Source organism: Aedes albopictus, chromosome 2, assembly GCF_035046485.1.
Source record: "Aedes albopictus strain Foshan chromosome 2, AalbF5, whole genome shotgun sequence".
In the NCBI taxonomy this organism is placed as follows: Eukaryota; Metazoa; Arthropoda; class Insecta; order Diptera; family Culicidae; genus Aedes; species Aedes albopictus.
This window is the reverse complement of record NC_085137.1, coordinates 186,752,004-186,772,829: the sequence shown is the minus strand read 5'-3', so window position 1 is coordinate 186,772,829 and position 20,826 is coordinate 186,752,004. Positions and strand designations below refer to the sequence as shown.

Here is a 20,826-nt window from a genome sequence, read left to right as displayed (position 1 = left end):
GCATGATCCCCTTTCAGTTGTTGCTTGAGCAGGGTCTGACGCCAGATCAAACCGAAGATACTTCTTCATGAAATCCACGAATTCCAAGTTTTCCTCCCTGGATATGTCGATCCCAAAGTTACCGGTGACGACCATAGGCACATCGGCATTGAAAAGAAGAATCAAGTTTCGTGCCAAAAATAGCTTCTTTTGCTTGATTGTGGTTTCTAGTTAAAGAAGCAAAATGTATTACATATGAGGAAAATAACGGAATGATCATGTTGGCTATATACCTTTCGAAATGAAAATACAAATCAGCAACGCAGGACTCCCTTGAATATTTATCTCAACTGCGCAAATGTCGCCGTACTCATCTGCAAGATCCAGTTCTGGATCATAGCTAGCGCAAAGTTTACGCACTGAATACGGAATCGCCATGATTGTAGTTCTCTTCTGGTGAATTGCTACTCCACCTGCACTTAGATTTGGCCGTTTGGATTTTGCGATACAGATGAAATCATGTACTTCCGTAGTAGCTTCCTTCTCCTCACAAGTCTCAGTGAGAGCCAGTACATCAGCCATATTAAGCACAGCATCGGATTCAATAGCTGATTTGTGTGCAGAAAAGCTCTGAACGTTCAAGTTGATTAATTTGCATGCAGATTCGCCAATGGCAATTGTCTCGACTGCATCAACCATGTCTAGCACCTCTTTATTAACAAAATAATGGGATGTTTTGTGAAATAGTATACAATCATGTAATAAATACAGATCAAATGTACTAAACAGTTATGAATAATATAAATATCCTACCTCGACTAAATATAGTCTCAATCTCTTCAACCGCATCTATTACATCTTTTCAAACAAATATTCGATAGAATGTTAAAACATTTAAAACGCATTATAAATGAAGGAAGAATTGAATATACTTAAATGTATGTAGATCATACCTCGAGTAAAAAATTCATCGTCTACATCCAAATTGTTCGTCGGGTTCATCATTACACTAGTTTTCACAAGCACACAGTATGGTCACAGTACAACACAACTGACACAGTGGAATAGACGAAACGGGATAGAAACATCGTTATAATATGCTTGTGCAATACTAATTTGATGTCTGTGTTAGGGATGCATGAGCAGATACAACATTTCCGAGCGTAAATTCCCAAACTTCAGAATGATACGCAGGTGGTTCTAAGTAACGCTTTGGACCAATCGCTGTGTGTTTAAGTGGTGCCTGGAATATGAACTCTTCAAAAGGGTTGATTCTTCTTCTTCTTTTTGACGTAACGTCCTCACTGGGACAAAGTCTGCTTCTCAGCTTCTATGAGTACTCCCACAGTTAGTATCTGACAACTTCCTCTACCAATGACCATTTTACATGTGTATATTATCGTGTGGCAGGCACGAGATAATCTAGGCCCAAAGAAGCCAAGGTAATGTTCATTACTAAAAGTTCCTGGACCGACCAGAATTCGAACCCGTCACCCTAAGCATGGTCACGCCTTTACAGCTGTGGCTATTGGCTCCAGGGTTGATATGTGTGGATTGTGATATTCAAAATGGAAGATTACTTCGAAACCGACTCTTTGTGGAATAAACCAATGGTGGCCCTGAAAAGGGCCTTTGAAAATAAAGAAGATGGTAGTGTTGTTTTCCGGGAAATCTCGTTGGTCCCAGGACGTTCTTGTAATCGCACCGTGAAGGTCAAGACGGGCGAACAGACAAGCTGTTGACGGCAGGGTTTTCTGGTCGTTTTGTTCATAGCCGGGAACTGCAAAGAATTTATATAGAAGATAAAATATATTATTTGAATTGTTGTTGGAGACTTCTATTTGCTTTATTTACTTATTGGTTGAGTCAGTTTTGCGGTGTACTCAGAGTACGATGATCGCGATGGAAGCCTCTCGCAACTCGTGGTACGCGGGCGGATGATCGATCCGGATAGCGATGGTGTACGACGTGGTTGATGCAATTTCGAGAGGTTGATACGCGGCGAGATAACGAGAATGTACGGCGTGGTTGATGCAATGTCGGCGGGGTTGATGTGCGACAGGATAGCGATGTGTACGGCGTGGTCGAGACAATGTCGAGGGGGTTGATATGCAACGGAGGGGGTTGATATGCAATTTCGAGAGGTTGATATGCGATGGGATTGCGATGTTGTACGGTGTGGTTGATGCAATGTCGGGGGTTGATAAGCGGGATGGAATCTACGAGCTTTCTTCATGGGAGGAACATATCGGTGCTTCTGAAACGAGATATGTGAAATAGACAAGGTAAGAAATGCTTCACTGAATATCATTAAACTTACCGCAAGGCAGCTCCAGCACTGACAGGATTGGCCTGTGGTAGGAGAAGTACGCACAGTACCTCGTACATGCTACCCGAATGTTCCGCATGAAGGTCAGGTCGAGACATGAACCGCCGAGAGTGGTCGCAAGCGATCGATCCGAAGCTAGTTCAAGGCGCAGATAGATCCGCATGAAGTCGATGAACTCGAAATTATCCGGTTTCGATACATCGATATTGAAGTCGCCGGTTACAACGACGGGCGTATCAACACTAAAATAGTGGATCAGATTGCGGGCCAGGAAGAGCTTCTTCTCCTTCAACGTAGTACCTGATAAACAATGAAAATATTAATTGAGAACTATATAAATTTTGAAATAGATTAGTTTCCTACCCGGTGACAGATACAACGAAAACAGGAGCGTACGGGTGCCCATAACCGGCAATTCAATGGCGCAGATGTCACCGTACTCGTCCGCCACCGCCATCATCGGATCGTAGCTGGCATCGAGCTTGTTAATCTCGTGAGCAACAGCCATGGTCGATGATTGTGTGCTCTGCAAGATGGCAACTCCTCCAGCTCTTGCTCCGGTGCGCTTCTCTTGGGCGATACAGTGGAACCCAGCCACGGTTGCGCGCGAGCTGTTGTCCACCCAAGTCTCACTGAGAGCGAGCAAGTCGACGGCACAGAGAACACGATCTGTTGCAATGTCCGATGAGTGTGCATTTAAACTTTGCACATTTAAGCTCATCATCGTACAAGCAGATCGGTTCGATGATATCACCTCCATGACGTCTTCGCCGATGGTGCGCAGGCGGTGGTTGTTCAACCTCTCCAGCTCTGTGCGGAGATCGCAGATTCTTGGCGTGATTGCGCCTTTGCCGTGGTGAAACCGGAAGCTGTTGGTAGGGTTGGTGAGGAATAATCCCTCGAGTGAAGTCACCCTGGAAAATCCAACGTACACCAGCTGCTGTTCTTGGCCTCTCTCGTAGCTGAACACTACCTCCGAAAAGGTGCCGCCCTGAGACTTGTGCACCGTAAGGGCACATGCGCTCACCACCGGAAACTGTATTCTCCTGCACTTGACGCCACCGTTGAGGTTGATGTTCGCGGAGCGCTTGGCGATTGGGGTCCACTCCGGATTCAAAACTCCTGGTTTCGAGTACACCAGCGGGCGGGCCTTCACCCGCAACGCCTTGCCGATAGAGCTGTTCTCGAAGTTGAACCACAGCTTGACGATTTGCTGCTGCGGATCATCTTCGCTGTGCTCGACGAACATAAGCTCACCGATAGCACCGTTCACCAAACCATCTTCAACGTCGATGTTTGTGGTGATCATGTACGGGGTACCCACCACCAGTCGTAGTAAATACGGCAGACCGCCAGCCTCCACAACGCCCATCTTGTGCACTTTCGTGCGCGCTCCAACCAGCTGGGAGTTGTCTTTGTACCCGGAGTACACATCATCCGCCGTACTTTCAGCTGCGTCGCGATCCATCAATGCTACGGTATTGTATCGCTCCACGTCGGCGTTTCGATGGAATAGCCGTATTGCCTGCGGTACATGCTGCTGACACCATTCCGTTGTACGAAAACGGCTCTCGATCAGGCGAATTTCTTCCGGGGACAACTGTTCTCCGTTACCGATTTTGGTCAGGATAGAGGAAAACTCTTCGTTTGCCTGACGCATGACTTGAACCAGTGGGTAAAACTCCAGAGACTGCCACAACACCGCACCGTGCATCGAATTGGCAGAGGGTTTGAACACTGGTCGTGCATTGACAGGGGGTAGCTGTCGTAGATCGCCGCAAAACACAATCGACATACCGCCGAACGGATCGTCATAGTTGCCCGTAATTTCTTGCAGCCGAGCGTGTACCGTGTTGAGAACATCAGCTCCAAGCATGCTGGTTTCATCAACAATAATGACCTTTACATTTGCAAAGGCATTACGGTACAGCTGCCGCGCTTCAAAACTCAGCTTTGAGCTTTGTCTACGGGACATCGTAATCCGGAACGCGGAATGGACTGTGGTACCACCGATGGCAACGGCTGCCTTCCCTGTGGATGCGCAAGCTACGTAGGCATTACTTTGCGAGTTATGCGCCTGGCTGAAGCGATTGACCGTCTCCATCAGGATTCTCAAAGTGAACGTCTTTCCACAGCCTGCCGGACCGGTGAAGAAAATCTGTACTGGTTTGCTGTCGTCGCTAAAACTGTGCAAGTTGTCGATTACTTGCAGGATCAAATCACGCTGCTCCGCATTCGTCGCACGAACCATCTCGCAGTACTCCTGTTTCGACAGAACATTGGAACGCTGTTTAACAACAGCCGCCATGGGTCCTGTCGGCAAGTACTGAATATCGTCATCGTTCGGTTCCATGGTGATGGTTCGGACAAACTCATCGCGCTTTTGACCAGCTGCTGCTTGCTGTTCGTCATCCTCGTCGGACAGCCGGATATACTCATCCACGACCTGGTCCAAATTGATTTCGCAGTCGTACTCCTTCAACTTGGCAAGGATGGTAGCCTCATTGACCTCATATAACTGCAGAAATTTATTTCGGTCCAGTATATCGCAGACCTCGTTTCGAAACGGCAGAAATAGCAGCACCATCTCGCGTTTGTACTCAACCAGCTCGGACATATTGTATGCGCACCAGCGTATCACACGGGGAAAGCTTCGCAATTTGAACGAATTCTTTGCGTTCTTTTCCTCCGTGTAGCAGGCCACAAAATCCGCCAGGCAAATGTCATCCATTCCTGTTCTCGACTCGTATTTCTGGATGATATTGAGGGTCCAAACATCGGTCGAGTCATCTTCTAGCTCTTCCTCGTCCATCTGCTTCGTCCTTTTCCGCGACTTGATTCGCTCGTGCGGCCACATGGTCGGGATAAACTCCACCTAAAAGATAAGGAGCATATATGTTATTATAAATTGATTCAATCTGGACAGACAAAGTAGTACCTTTCGGCTAGCTTCCGACATCGGTTGCCGAAGCAAGTACCACGCGGCTTCCTGAGCAGACATTTCGACGGCGTTGAGCATTTTAATGCTGACTTTCTTGAGAAGATCGTTGTAGTCGCTTTCCGGATGTTCTTCTTGGAGTTTGACCAGCTCCCGGTGTAAACTACTTATGCCTCTGTTGGTTTTGTTTACGTACTCAACGACATAGGCAGCACACGAAAACTCCTCCAAAACGAACTGTAAATCCATGTTGGATTTGAGGATCTTCGCAATCCAGGGGTTGAACGAATTGGTCCAGAGCTCCGTCATGGACCGTCGCAAGCAAACCGTCGGTCGGCGAATCGAAGCACGAATCACATCGAGATAGTACTCGTATGTGCAGTTGGAGTCGACAAGGAAGGCTTCCAGGGAGTCGAAACTTTTAGTTTCGAGAGCATCTCGCAATTGGACGGCACGTCTTCGCAAATCGTCGAGTCGACCATCGCCCGCCGTGATTGGAATCAATATCCTGGTCTGATCCATCGGCCAGTACGGAATATTAAACCTGCACCGTTTGTCGTTACGCTTGAAGCACGTAAACGTATGCTTGTGTACCTAGAAATATCCAATTTCATTAGCATCTTAGCGTTTGTATAACAAAGAAATTTGAATGTACCTGATTTCCATACGTTTCAGGCAGGTCATCGACACTAACGGAGCAGAGAGCATCGATCAGCTCAACGGTAGCAGGCATGTTTTCCGACACAGCTTCGCGAGGATCGTTAGCCAACCATAGCAGAATATGCGCATGTGGACTTCCACGATGTTGGAATTCAATCCGTTTGAAGTAATCCACGACATAGAATTTCCCGAACGGACTATATCTTGACGACGACAGCAGCTGCATCAGCACGTTAACCAATTTGTTGAAATACGCGCAACACGTTACTGGATCTTCGGAAACAAGCGTGGCCCGTTGCAGTGCAGTCAACTGTGCTCTGATATTGGCCGCTGCGGGTTCGTTGCATCCATTCGCCAGCTTCTGCAGAATTTCTAACAAATGTGGCCACCTGATTTCATTGGCACTCACCGTCAAGAACATAGTCGGCTTTCCCAACTGACGGATCATCGCAAACACGTCTCGTTTCCTCTGCTGCCAGTATTGAACCGAGTTCGGAATGGATTTCAGGAAGGACAGATTGCGGTCGATGCAGCTCTCGAGGAAGTTACGGTCTTGTAGTTGGGCTCGTGTTATATTAGCCGTTCCCATACATTTAAACGTATTCTTCAACCCTTCAGAAACGCGTAGCCGCATGATCTTCATCGCCATGAACAAAATATGTTCCGGTCTTGCGCCACGGCGGTCTCGGCGCCTTATCTCGCTAGTTGCCATCATGAAAGGCGTAACCCGAACTTCGGGTTTGAAGATGCGTGGATGGCCGAGATATATATCCGGGAACGACAGCTCTTCCGCAAATTCATCATAAATGATGGATAGCGGTGTCCGATTTTGACCCGGAGCGATTTCGAGGCACTTGTCCTCATCCCATAGGAGCGTGTGCTGCTGGCCAATAAGCAGCTCTGTATCGTTCGACGCGTCAATGACCTCGAGATCAATCGATGGGCTCGCACTTGTTCCGGGAAGCTGGGGTGGTACGATGGCTGCCAGGTTATCTTCGTTGAAGACTATGCCGTATCGTCTGTACAGCGGTGTGGTTACGAGGTAGTTCAACCAGGCCTTGACCGTACCCTTCTTCACGTATCCGGACAAGTAACTCGACTTGTGGATCATGTGCCTCTTGATGCACACATTGAAGGCATGGTCGTCATCCAGTTGGCGAGGAAGTTCGCTGACCATCTGGGCCACATCCACCGGAACATTGATAATTTGCCCGATAATTGACAGGCTTCCTGTTTAACAACAATAAATAGGATAATAAACACAAAACCAACTATATGTTGAACTACAAACCTGCTGCATAGCGCAAACGACGCAGTTGCATGAAGTTGATTCTTGGCGAAACCAACCTAACTGTCAAGGGATCCAGCGGGGGTAAATTTGCCGGGAAGCGAGGATATGTAAATCCATTCGATTGCGACAACGAAGGAATCAATCCACGCTTGAGGTTGCTTCGACAAGTCAGACACGCTGAGAATCCTTCCACAGATTCGAAATAATTTGTCGCCAATAGAAGGCCAGCATCGGCACCACTTATCGGTTTCAAATCATTCTTGAACCAAATTCGCGCGCATACATCACAGGAATGGCCAAACTCGTTTTCCAAGAACCGTTTCCTGAACTCCCGGTCGGCACGATCAAAGTTGGGTTCTTGAGTAGCGGGGGACATGCGAATGTCGGCATCGTCATCGGAAGCCGCCCCATCCGATACGGCTTCATCGCTTTCTTCGTCTTGTGGGTACGGTGACGGGACGATAACACCTCGAGATGCATCATCGACGACTGATTCGCCTCGATCATTCGACAATGGGATTGATACCGGTGCAGTACGGGTGGTATTGAACACTTCTCAAAGAAATCGTGATTAGCCAACGGTTTTGGAACACAATTACGACACACAGACACTATTGACAGGTATGATATCCCCCTTATATGAAGAAGAAAATCTTGATGTTTGAGCTACAACATTAGAATATTGCAATCTGCATTTGGAATTCATCAGCAAGTTTCATAACGCGCAAAGCAGTCCCCAGACTATGATAGCATTAATAATAATATGTGTACTATCAATAATATTCATCAAGATTTTCACCGAGTCCAAGCCGGGTCACCCACATTGATTCGCTCCATACAAAAATCGAATATTTTATGTGATGGGCATCAAAAGGCTTGTCAATCGCATACACAAAACATGCTCAATAGTATTTATTTGATTGTCGTTTTGATGCCAATCCTTGAGGATCTCGGAGATCATGCATCGCGTGCGTGGAGATGTTCACATCGATACATTGATTCTCTGTTGAAACCCAAAATTTTGATTCATAAATTATGTCACCCAAAATCGGCTATTTTCTTCCTGTCCCAACCTCTCCGCCACACTTAATAATATAAAGTCACACTTAATATACAAGGAGAAGGGAATTGGCTGGTTCGTCTCTTTCGCTTTCTTTGGAATATTCGTGCCGTTCATATTCTTGTCATTGTGCACTGGTATATGGTCAGCCAAAATATGACAGAACCATTGAAATTTCGTTTGGTGTAATAATTTTGAGACCAGATCGAATGTCATGTAGAAATTACCACAAGCGATCAATCATTCAATTATTTATGAAACTAATTAAATATTAATTTTTAAAAATATTTCAATAACATAAATCTATTATGATTATCAAATTCATAATATGAAACGTATCATGTAAACATATTGTTGGAAATTTCCTACCTCTTGTAGAAGGACCTTCTCCGGCGTCCCAACCGACGGTCGGTGACGCCTCAACTCTGGCCGCTTTCTTGTTGGCTCGGTAGCACCGTGCTCGCTCTGCATCGGTCTTCGGTGTTTTCGCTGGTTGCTCTTCTGTACACTGCTCCTTGATGCGCTTGCGAGAATTTCGCTTGTACTGCGCAACCAAATGCTGTGACATGGCACTGAAAATTCACTTTCACTTTCTCAATAAAAATATTCCACTATAATGTAGTAGGGATTCTACCAAACGCAATCAAACACTACTTGCACTGAATGGAATTTGGGGTAAATTTATATGCCGTCCACTTGCTGGTATAAGAAGTTGATGTCCGTGATAGGGAAAGCATCATTTCATTCAACACTTTCTTCATACTCAGTCATCGTAAATAAATAAATTAGTCAATGAAGGCCTCTTTCACAAGGCATTGTACAGACATTGCGTAACGCTATTGAGGAAGGAGGAGAGTTAGCGTTACAACCCATATCAAACATTTTGGGTTTTCATACAAAAATCAGCTCTAGAGGGTAGTGCGTAAAACCCAACCGCATATTAGTGCACTTAAAGCAATTTGTGATAAATGGTAAATGGCGTGTATGCTATTTATCAAATCGAACAAGTGGCCAAGACTATTTACAAATCTTTACCGTTTTGTTTACTGGTGATTTTCTAAGAAACAAGGCGATTTCAGTAAATTTTTGAAATTTTACCGCACCGGAGTGTATGAGGGCAGCAGGGCGCAATGTAGAAGAGCAGCCGTCAGAATCGCAGCACTTGAGGAGCTTGAACTTCGTTTCGAGAAGACGCGGTTAAATTTTCGCGCACTGCTTCTGACGGCACATGTGGCTGGTGTGAGGGTTCGTTCAAATTTTACGTAGCGCTAAAGGGGAGGGAGGGGGTCTAGCGCTGTGTTACGAGTCATGCAAAATTTCATTACATTGCATTCAATTTTGCTAGCCTGCTTACTCTCACAGTAATGTTCACGTTTGAGCTGTGCCGACACCGCTCAAACGTCAAATTTCGTGTGAGATTAAGCAGGCCAGTATAAATTTGTGCAGCAATCCATTGGTCGATAGTGCCAGTCCTCTGAACGCGTGATCAAACTTGCCTAGCCTAAAGTATCCGGTTGCGTACCAGAGATGAAGGGATGAAACCGTTTGCCACCGCGTTCGTGGCCGCAAAGGCACACAACAGCCAAAACGATGGGAAAGTTTGCCCCCACTTATTGGATGATTTATATTTCGGAATCAACTCTTACGCGGGAGGGTTGCAGTGGCCCTGAAAAGGGCCTTTTTCGGGGTGCGGGGATCGATGCCTCGTCTACTTCGAGCTTGTGTACTTGGTGACGGCCTTGGTCCCCTCGGAAACGGCATGCTTGGCCAACTCGCCGGGGAGCAGCAACCGGACGGCGGTTTGAATTTCCCGGGAGGTGATCGTCGACCGCTTGTTGTAGTGCGCCAACCGGGAGGCTTCGGCGGCGATCCGTTCGAAGATGTCGTTGACGAAGCTGTTCATGATGCTCATAGCCTTCGACGAGACACCGGTGTCCGGGTAGACTTGTTTCAGCACCTTGTAGATGTAGATAGCGTAGCTTTCCTTTCGACGTGGCTTCTTCTTCTTCTTTTCGCCCTTGACGATGTTCTTCTGGGCCTTGCCGGCGGCGGGCGACTTCTTGGTGGCCTTTCCGCTTGCTTTCGGTGGTGCCATGTTTCGAGCTTCGACTGCTTCGGCTGGGATACGCGGGCAAAGTGATACCCACCAGCCGGCAGGGGCTCCGCTTTTGTGCCGATCGAGTAGCAAGCGAAGCTCCGCCCCTTGGGCTCGCACGTCGTACCAGTCCGTCTCGTTCGTGCCGTCCCAGTATTGGTGCAGCGCAGCGCTACGCCAGTACAAAAGCGCTTGCCACCGTGGCCCTGCCATCAGTTTAGAGGCAGAACTAGTACCGGACGGACGATACACGCACGCACACAATGTCTGGCCGCGGCAAAGGAGGCAAAGCGAAAGTGAAGGCAAAGTCCCGCTCCAGTCGTGCCGGATTGCAGTTCCCGGTCGGTCGCATCCACCGTCTGCTCCGGAAGGGCAACTATTCCGAGCGGGTCGGTGCCGGGGCCCCAGTCTACATGGCAGCCGTCATGGAGTACCTGGCTGCGGAGGTGCTCGAGTTGGCGGGAAACGCTGCCCGTGACAACAAGAAAACCAGAATCATCCCTCGTCATCTGCAGTTGGCCATCCGCAACGACGAAGAGCTGAACAAACTGCTGTCCGGCGTGACCATCGCCCAGGGCGGTGTCCTGCCGAACATTCAGGCCGTTCTGCTGCCCAAGAAGACCGAGAAGAAGACGACGGCATAGGCTGGCAGCATTCCGCTCGCGTCCTCGCGTGGCGACCAAACCAAAACCGTCCTTTTCAGGACGACCACGTCCCATTCGCCCCGCTGGAGAGTTGTTTCGAGACATGTTTTGTTCGTTCGTTCGTGTGGGTTGGGTAGTTAGCCCACACATTGTTCGATAAAGGAGTTCGTGACAACATTCTGTCGGATAGTTTTGCTGAGTATCGTTTGGCTGCTAAAGCCCAGTTTCGTGATTATGGGTGGTAGTACGGCGATCGAGAGAAATTTCTTGGCCTATCTCGATGCGTGGAAAATTCAGGCAAGAAATAATAAAGCGTCGCATTATTCCGGATCCTGGTACGGAGCTGAAACGAAACGTCAAATCAAATGGGGCTTGCTGTGTTAAATTTCTGCACTGCACGAAAATTACTTGAGCGATTCCGAGCCGTTTGAAGTGCATACCTCCCATCGCTTAAGAAATTTCTTGACCGATTCCTGCCAGAAACTTCCTAACAGTGCCACTTGAACTGTCATTTCTCGCAACTGCGTACTGCGATCAAAAGAAAACGAATTTCTCGGGCGATTCAGGCATGCATCAAGATAGGCCGCGATGTGGTCGGATTCGATTGGTAATAAATTAGCATAATCTAAACACACTTCCACGCCGACATTGACATTGACGTAATAAAGCTGACTGTTCCGTCGTCTACATTTACCGCCGTTTACATGAGGCTAATTCTGTCCGATAACCTAAATCTAAAATATTCGTGTTAACTCTTCCGTGGAACGATTTCGGTGGCCCTGAAAAGGTCCGTTTGTAGGAGCCGGGAACTTGCAACGGTGGTGTTGGTGGCGTTGCGATGAAAAGGCCCGAGCGAGCCAGCCTTTAGCGGCTCCGACGGCGCCACGCACGACGGCGCGAACCGCCGACAACCATCGCACACGGCTGGCTAACGAATACTGAAGGAAAACGCAAACGGAGCAAACCGACTAGCTCTCCTTCGATGCGTTCCCTTCGAGGGGTCGGGAACGAATGAAGGAAGAGGGGAAGAAGAAATAGCTTTTATACTGCTCGGTGCTCGGAGGGAAACCACAAACTGGCGCTCGAACGTGATTGGCTGGATAAAACATGGGTTCACTTTTCCTAAATTTTCAATAGTTCGCTGTTGAAAATCAATAGTTGTTATTAATTGACATAATTGCTGGAAATATTTGCGGCTGATCGGTGCTAAAATTTTTAAAATTCGTTCATAAATGACTGAGTTATTAGCGTTCAAAAGCTGACCACTTTTCGTGACGCGGCCGATTTTTGGTTTTTCTGAAGTTACACCCCTATATGTTGCCGAAGGACGTTATTCAACGTCAAAAAGTGTTAGACCATTCGGCCGAAGGTAATTGGGCCGAATGGTCATTAGGCCGAATGGTCATTGAGTCCTATTTTTGCCGTTACGTCCCCGCTGCACTGAGACAAAATCTGCTTCTCAGCTTAGTGTTCTATGAACTCTTCCACAGCTATTAACTGAGAGCTTTCGCTACCAATGATCATGTTGCATGAGCATATCGTAATGGCAGGTACGAAGATACATTATAACTTAGGAATTCAAGGAAATTTCCTTTACGGACCGACCGGGTATTGTACCCGTCACCTTCACGATGATTTTTTATTTCTTTTGAGCATAGGCCGTTTTTTCTAGTATCATTGCCAACATAGTTTTAGGCGCTGGAACTACTTATTTCTCTTTTTTTAAACATAGGCTATTCTTTCTAACTTCGTTGTTAGAATAGTTTTTGGCAATAATTGTTGAAAAAGGTAAAAGCAACAGATCCGATTCCAGTTTCATAACTGCTGATTTGCAATTCATCCTGATGACCATTCGGCCAAATGACCCTACATCCCCTAAAAAATAGAAAACGATCCATAGAAAATATTAAAGTGATCCATAAAATATGAAACATGATCCATAGAAAATAGGAGAACGATCCAAAAAACATAAAAAAACCCTAATTAATCCACCTAACGGTGATGGTGCCTTTCTCGTGCTTTAAAATATCCTTTCAACAAAACTCGAGCGACATGTTGATGACATTGACATAAATACAAAATGAAAACTGCTTGCTAAATCTACTCAATATGGATACATTTTTATATTAGCTCAACATCCAATACTCAGAAAATATAAGACAACGATCCAAAACTCAAACCAAACAAGTGTCATGAAGCCGCAAAATTTTGAAACGTCATTTTAGATTTTCCGGTCATCATTTTATGACTCCGGATATCTACCGCAACTAAACTAACCGCCATCTTGAACATTGGGACACCATCTTGGATGTTCTGGTATTCATTTTTGGACTCTGCACCTAAAATTACATAAAATAGTCGCCGTATTGAATTTTGGCATGTCGTTTATGATTTTCTGGTTACCAGTTTTGGACGAAGACCGGCATTCTTCCCCATTCAAACTATAGTCATATTGCAGACCTTGTGAAACAGCGCACAGCTTGGGTTTTCTGATTACAAATTTTGGATTCTGAACATATTTTCATACAAAATATGCCCATAATGCAAGAATTAAAAATCCTATAATATAGGCACTAACTTGAATACTGGGCCATTATCTTGGACTTTGGACCGCTATCTTGGATACTCTGGTGGACTCCGAACATATTTCCCATACCAAATACACTTATTTTACATAGTTTTAGAGCTCAAAATTCCTTAAAACGGTCACCATCTTCTGTTGACGCGATCAAATTCTTATTTTTCCATTCAACGTTGACCCATCCTGCTATAAATTTACACCTTAGGAATCTGAAATGGTACGATTTGATGAGATCGCTTTAGTTTTGTCTATATTTTGTTCTCATATATGAGAACTTAGACCTATTCGTCACTGTTGTTCATACCTAATGTTTATCGAGCCATTAAACAAAGCCACGATTTAATTTTTCACATGAACGTTGGTTCTGCTACACAACAGCTAGTCTCTAATGTGATCTAAGGCTAATTTCTTGCTAACCGTTCATTAGATTATCAAAAAATCTGCGATCTGATGTGTCGTATATATTTTATATTTGGTAATTTCCGGTGGGATAGCCGGATCTGATTCCATGAGTCATGGACCATGACACTACCGGTTGTCCGAATAATGGTCTGAGAATATTTTATTGCTATTTATTCACCTTTACCTAATCACCGCGATTGGATATATCGCATGAATGGGTTTGCTTCACTTTTACTTTTAACCACTTTCGAAGCCACAGCTGAATTCGCAACACTACCGGGAATCTAATGTGGGCTGACCCTATTTTTCCATCAGATTGTCGATAAGTCGTGATCAGTCTTGTTAGAGATCACAGTCATTTGAACCTTTTCGTCGATATTCGGCCTCCTTTGTCTCAAACATTCGCAACACAAGCAATCAAACTACTGTTCGAAACAAAAATGTCAAACGAATGCACTTCACCACGATAGCGGCTTCGGGAGACGGTTCGGCTTTTGTTATTTCTGTCTTCTTCCATAATAAGCGCTATGTTGCTCATCTGTGTGTCGTATTCAATGCAACATGCAATAATAAACTAATATTAACATTCATAATCGGAATTGGTTGAAAATTTATGCGTAAAGCTAGAATTAGACACATGTCATCGTGTCAGATGACATTGATTTGACCCTTTCTTATGTTTATTGATCTTCGTTCTACTGCTCGTGTTGTGTGTAGATAAGAGGTAACGATAGCGCACGAATGTAACAAAGCCGACTGACACCCGACTGCGGTAACGAAATGAAGGTAGTAAAAGGTGTCGAATGTTTACAAGACTGGTCGTGATTTGATGTACCGCATCCATGGGTTTGGTTAAATTTTACATTTTACTAGTACCCGGTTCTGATTCCGGGTAACTACCGGCTGAACCAAATATGGTCTAACATTATTGTATTGTTAACTGCTCATCGGTTAACCAAAAACGCTGCAAATTGAAGATGTCACATGCAGGGTTTGACAATTTCGACGGGACTCTCGGAACCAATTCCGAAACACTACCAGTTGTCTTTAGTGTGACGTAAGGCTATTTTCTAGCTAACTGTTCATCAGGTTATCGCAAAAGCCACGATTTGATGTGTCACATGCCTGGATTTTTTTTACTTTTACATTTGGCCTCTTCCGGCCACTCAAAACTGATTCCGAAACACTTGCTGGCCGTTCATTAGGTAATCTAAAAAGCCGCTATTTGATGTGACGCATGTACGGTACGGGTTTGTTTCTCTTTCAGATTTAACCACTTCGGCGGGAACCCCGGAACGGGTTCCGGAACACTACTGGTTCAGATACGGTCTGAGATGGTTTTCCTGCTCATTGTCCATCAGGTCATCGAAAATGCCGTGGGTTGATGTGCCGCATGCATAGGTTTGATGCATTTTCATATCTGGTCCCTTCCTGGGGTACCGTTCCGGAACACCTAAATGGCCATATCTCCGGAACGGCTGAACCGATCCGAACCATTTTCAATAGGAAACAATGGGACCAGATGCCGCGTCGAATGAACCATCGGTCGTTGAAATCGGTTCATATTTACTATCTAAAAATGAGGTGACCTTTTTTGTACACATACACACACACACATACATACTAGCGTGGTTCAAAAAATCGTTTTTGCTCCACACCGCTTATTGGATTCCCGACCAGATTATATGCCTTCTCCCAAAATTTGAGCTCATTTGGTTGAAAATTGAGACTACACAAGCCCTTCAAAGTTTGTATGGGAATTACTATGGGAAAACGAAGTTTTTCATTAAATCGACTGTAACATTTTTCCAAGTGCCCTAGAGGGTTAGTTGACCCTTGGCACTCCTAGGCTACTCTATCAGCTACAACTTTGCCGAAGATCGCATTCAAATCGGACGCCTCATTAATTAGTTATAGATTTGTATCCAACTGGGCAAACTTTAACAGTGATCCTCCAGCTTCCCAGCAGGCAACATTGCTGCATATGGCGCCAAAGATAGCACACTGAAATCATGGCTACTATGTTTCACTGCAAAATGCAGTGATGCCCACCGAATAGTTCAACCATCATGAGTAAAGATTTCGATTCTGGATGAAAATCGGTAACTAATTAATGAGGCGTTCGATTTGAATGCGGTCTTCGGCAAAGTTGTAGCTGATAAAGTAGCCTAGGATTACCAAGGGTCGACTAACCCACTAGGGCACTTGGGGAAATGCTACGGTGGATTGGATTGTGCAGTCTCAATTTTCAACCAAATGAGCTCAAATTTTCGGAGAAGGCATATAATCTGGTTAGGAATCGAATAAGCGGTGTGGAGCAAAAACGATTTTTTGAACCACGCTAATACATACACACACACACACACATACATACACACAGATATCATCTCAACTCGTCGAGCTGAGTCGATTGGTATATAACACTTGACCCCTCCGGGGGCTCTATCAAATTTTCGTTTTTGGAGTGAACATATAGCCTTTCGGTACACCTTGGTGTACGAGAAAGGCAAAAAATCCACGATATTTTGGAAACGATCCAAATGATCTTTAAAAATTAGTAAATCTATATATATACAAATGGAATGGTTCGGAAACGGTACAACGGATCTACACCATTCTTTCAGTGTTTCATTCGTACAGGGCTCCGACGTGTTCGTATGAAAAAAAAAAAAAATGCTGGGAACGCACCGAAAATGAGAAAGTTTGAAATTCCATTTTGCGGGGCATTTTTCTACAAAACTGCATGTCAAAAAACACAGTAGGCAGGCAGAACGACGTTTGCCGGGACAGCTAGCGAACTATAAAATTTAGGAAACCATTAGTGTAAATTTTTCGAAATGTTTTATGGATCCAAATGACTGCTTAATGGTTTTTTGATATGCTTCTTTGGAACATTAATAAGTTATCGATGGACCATATGGAAAGTTTTCATGGTTCATTTGTGGCTTTTTATTTGCAAAAGTTTTCATGGTCAAAATGGATTAGGCTGATAACTGATACATATCGCCATAATGGTTCACTATTTGGCAAGAGTGATTATTTGAGATAATTCAGAACTTTGCACCATTTCATGAGTTTAATTGACAAGATACATTTAAAATTTTGCTACTATAACTTTCATAATAGGTTAAAAAGTATTGTATTGTTGTGTATTGTATTGTCCTTGTTGTGCATGCATCACTCCTGATGGGTGAGTAAATATTGCAGTACCTATAATCGATTGCGTTTGCCCATTGTCTCGTGCGGATACGAAAACAATAGATGCGCGGGTGTTTATTGATTGATGCACCAAGCGAAAAGAAGAAGAAGTTTTGACATCCAAGCGATGTGCCGTCGATTAGATCCTCGTCGCTGATTGGTCGATGGATGTAAACGGCACACCGCTTGGATGTCAAAATTCTTCTACCGCTTGGTGCATCAATCAATTGTTGAGTTGAGTGTATTATAGTTTTGTGCTGTTTCCTGTTGTGAATGCATGTGGTTTAGATCATTGGTTTGTCCTTTGTCGCGTTCAGTTCATTACTGTGTGGAATGAGTTTAAAGCTTCTGATCCCTAATGGGGTGGAAACGCGCGACAGTATTTTTTTTATTAAACTTGTTTTTGTATAGAAAAGTTGTCGATTGTGCGCGAATGTTAATGTTTATTGATCCATTGTCAGATCACATCACCAACCATAGGTGACTCCTAGAATGACAATGTACCCTACCCTTTTAACAAAAATTTCTTCCCAAGACGACCGTGGATACACTGGATTTCCGGTCTTCATAACAACGGTTGTCTTACTAACATTCCCTTCCCATCCTCGATGACCGTAAGGACGTGGACAGCGTTGTTATTGACATTACAAAAAAATGTGAGTTCTCGAACTGTGCACATTGAGAATAGTAAGCTAATCTCAAGCCATTGTTCCTTGTACAATTTCGATTGCACTGGTCAATCACGGAGTAGCAACTACGATTTGTGCGATCATCTCATTCTCATGCTCGTATAACTTTCGTAATAGGTTAAAGCTCGAATGGCCGAATAGGAAATCACTATGGCGATAACTGGTACACTTACCCTAACTTCGTTTTAGTCACTGATTATTTATTTGTAAGAAAAACATGGTGTATGTTTACAAATGTGATAAATTGGGCACCAACATGTCACAAATACTTTTTTCAAACCAACGGAAACCAATTTCTCTGTCTAGTACATAGTATCTTTGAATTATGTAGGAAATATAAAATACCTAAAATACGATTCACAACAACTTTGAAAGATTGGGATTAGTTGGTTCTGGATCCGGATGTTTAGGGACACATTTGGGATGCGTTCAGAGGACACTTCTCGCACGTTCCTGGAACCTGATTTTTTTTCTCACATTATACTAAAAACTTGTCATGATTCATACTTCGTGATTTTTCAAATCAAGTATACTTACCTTACCGGTCAGACTAAGGACCATTAGAGTGTACTCACTGTACGAAGTAATCCCCCTTCTCGAAGTCATCCCTAACAGGCGTACCGCGAAGGTAAGGAAGAGAGAGAAAGAGGTTTTAGTGTCGACCCCACATAACCTGAGGACCCACCAGTCGGGTAGAAGCAGATTCCCTCTTTCTACAAAAAAAGACCTGAGTGATCTCTGGTGTACATACATAGGAGTCGTCTCCATTCTGCTCGGTCCATGGCTGCGTGTCTGCAGTTCCGCACTCTACGAATGGTTCACAGATCGTCCCTCATTTGATCGACCCACCTAGCTCGCTGCGCACCACATCTTCTTGTACCGGTCGGATGACTCCCGAGAACCATTTTCGTCGGGTTGCTATCCGATCTCCTCATGTCATGTCCCGCCCTCCGTAGCCTCCCGGTTTTCGCGCTGTGGACAATGGTTGGTTCCCTCAGCAGTTGATGCAGTTCGTGGATCATTCGCCTTCTCCAAGTCTCGTTTTGCATCTGCACTCCGCCGTAGATGGTACGCAGCACCTTCCGTTCGAAAACTCCGAGGGCGTGTTGGTCCTCTGCACGTAGGGTCCAATAATAGGTCCATGCCGCGTGCCCATAGAGGACTATCGGTCTGTATTCGACCGTATGACCGTAAAGTATGCTCGATTTCTTGCTACAATGCGTCTCCTTTTTTTCGTCGGGGGTCTTTGCCGATTGTATCGAGTCGTATTTTCTACTTTGTTATTCGCAATGGGGATTTTTATGGGTGGCTTATTGGGCTTACGCCAATACTCCTGTCTCGCCGGGGGGGCATCGTGCCAGTTCTGACTACTGGTACGACCACGCTGATGGGGATCTAGCTGGGCGTGATACAGCATTTCTCTGAAAGTCTATGAAACACATTTTTGAAACCCACTGAGAACCCCTCGAACGCCCCGGAAACGTATTTTTCGGAAGACCCTTGAACATGATGTCGGCCTGTTGCTCAGTAGTATGCACGTAGTTGATCTGGATTGATCCTTGTTGCACCAAAGAAGTTGAATTTTATGTCCACATGCTTGAGCCTTACGTGATCACGAGAATCCTCCGTAATGCTGATGGTCGACTGATTCTCCTCGAACAGTTGAACTGGTACAGTATCTTGTACCGACTTTTCGAACCCAGTACAGTAGTTTTCTTCCCAAGATCACATCCAGATTGCATGGCATACAGCCGTGTACAGTGCAGAAAGTTCTGCATCGGTTGACGACAATGAAACTGTTTTTGCTGCTTCTTGGTTATTCAGCCAACTGTACAGCCAAACAGCGTGAACAGTGAACACGCGTTCTGTGACAGATTGACGATCGACCAAGTCATTGGCCCAGTCTGCGCCGGAGTACACCATCAGCACCGGAACATCTGCATCCACCTGATATGCTAGTCCAACCTCCAACGAACCTTTAATGTATCTCAGAACTCGCTTGAGTTTCATCCAGTGAACGTCATTGCCTGACATAGCCAACCGTTGCTGATGTACCCGGTCTGGTTCTTAGTGAGGCGTACATCAGATAACCGATAACGGCCTGTCCATAACTACGTAGACTCTGAGGAGGGTGTTAGGGGGGGCAAAGTCTACGCTCCATACAAATTTTTAAATTTTTGTATGAAGAACAGTCTACGGAGGGGAAGCACTATGGGGAAAGTGATGGCCAAAAATCAAAAAATTGACTTGCTTTGAATAACGTGTCTTATATACTATTTAATAGCCAGATAGTTCAAACCTAGATTCCCAAAATTTCAACCCTCTGTTATCGAAACTCATTGTAATTTAATACACCGTTGGAAATGTTATTGTCTGAACTTTAAAAAGGGTGTGTTGTTGGGGTTACACGGTTAATTTAAATTAGTAAAAATGGGTAATTATTAACAAAAACAACATTTTTTGCCTAAGTTGGTCTATAACAAGCAGGGTCGAGCAGTCTCAAGAGACCGCCTCCCCAGTTTAGTTTGGGGTCTATACTATCTGCGAACCGCGAATTCAGCTGCGGATAGCTGTGGATGAGCGTCATTTTCACACAAGCCTTAAAAATGGATTTTTAAATTATTTTTTTGTTAATTACGATTATTGATTAACAGTCCTTCAAAGGTGAAACTGTTAATCGTCAAATTTAGTCTTAAAAATGTTACATACTTAATTATTTATATGTTAAAAATGGGTAAAAACTAACCGAAAATTATCGTTCCATACATAAACTGTATCAACCCATCTGGACTGAAATGCTTCTTTTGTTCACAGAAATCTTGTTTATATTTTCAATCAGGGCCGGATCTGGGGGCGGTGGGGGTGGGTGTGCGGTGCGATGTCCAGGGCCCCGGGCTCCCACATTTTAGGGGCCCCCACAAAAATCCTTTTGCTTGTTAAACATTAACAAAAACATTTTC

General features: G+C 44.8%; 4 protein-coding genes across 4 annotated transcripts in view; 2 read left to right on the top strand and 2 right to left on the bottom strand.

Annotated features, from left to right (window-relative positions):
• LOC109409361 (thrombospondin type-1 domain-containing protein 4) overlaps positions 1 to 20,826 on the top strand; it is an 820,641-nt gene that overhangs the window by 49,122 nt on the left and 750,693 nt on the right. The gene's annotated exons all lie outside the window — the stretch shown is intronic.
• LOC115261590 (uncharacterized) lies at positions 977 to 5,935 on the bottom strand. Its single transcript, XM_062847918.1, has 3 exons — positions 5,247 to 5,935; positions 2,672 to 5,183; positions 977 to 2,608 (listed from the first exon to the last, which is right to left on the bottom strand). Exons 1-3 carry the CDS (start codon positions 5,766 to 5,768, stop codon positions 2,277 to 2,279), a joined length of 3,366 nt encoding a protein of 1,121 aa, XP_062703902.1. The 5' UTR covers positions 5,769 to 5,935; the 3' UTR covers positions 977 to 2,276.
• On the bottom strand, positions 6,896 to 10,548 carry LOC115255836 (histone H2B-like). Its single transcript, XM_029854025.2, has one exon. The coding sequence runs from the start codon at positions 10,350 to 10,352 to the stop codon at positions 9,966 to 9,968; it is 387 nt and encodes a 128-aa protein (XP_029709885.2). The 5' UTR covers positions 10,353 to 10,548; the 3' UTR covers positions 6,896 to 9,965.
• LOC109621765 (histone H2A-like) lies at positions 10,612 to 11,027 on the top strand. The gene has a single exon (XM_020075886.3). The coding sequence runs from the start codon at positions 10,616 to 10,618 to the stop codon at positions 10,994 to 10,996; it is 381 nt and encodes a 126-aa protein (XP_019931445.2). The 5' UTR covers positions 10,612 to 10,615; the 3' UTR covers positions 10,997 to 11,027.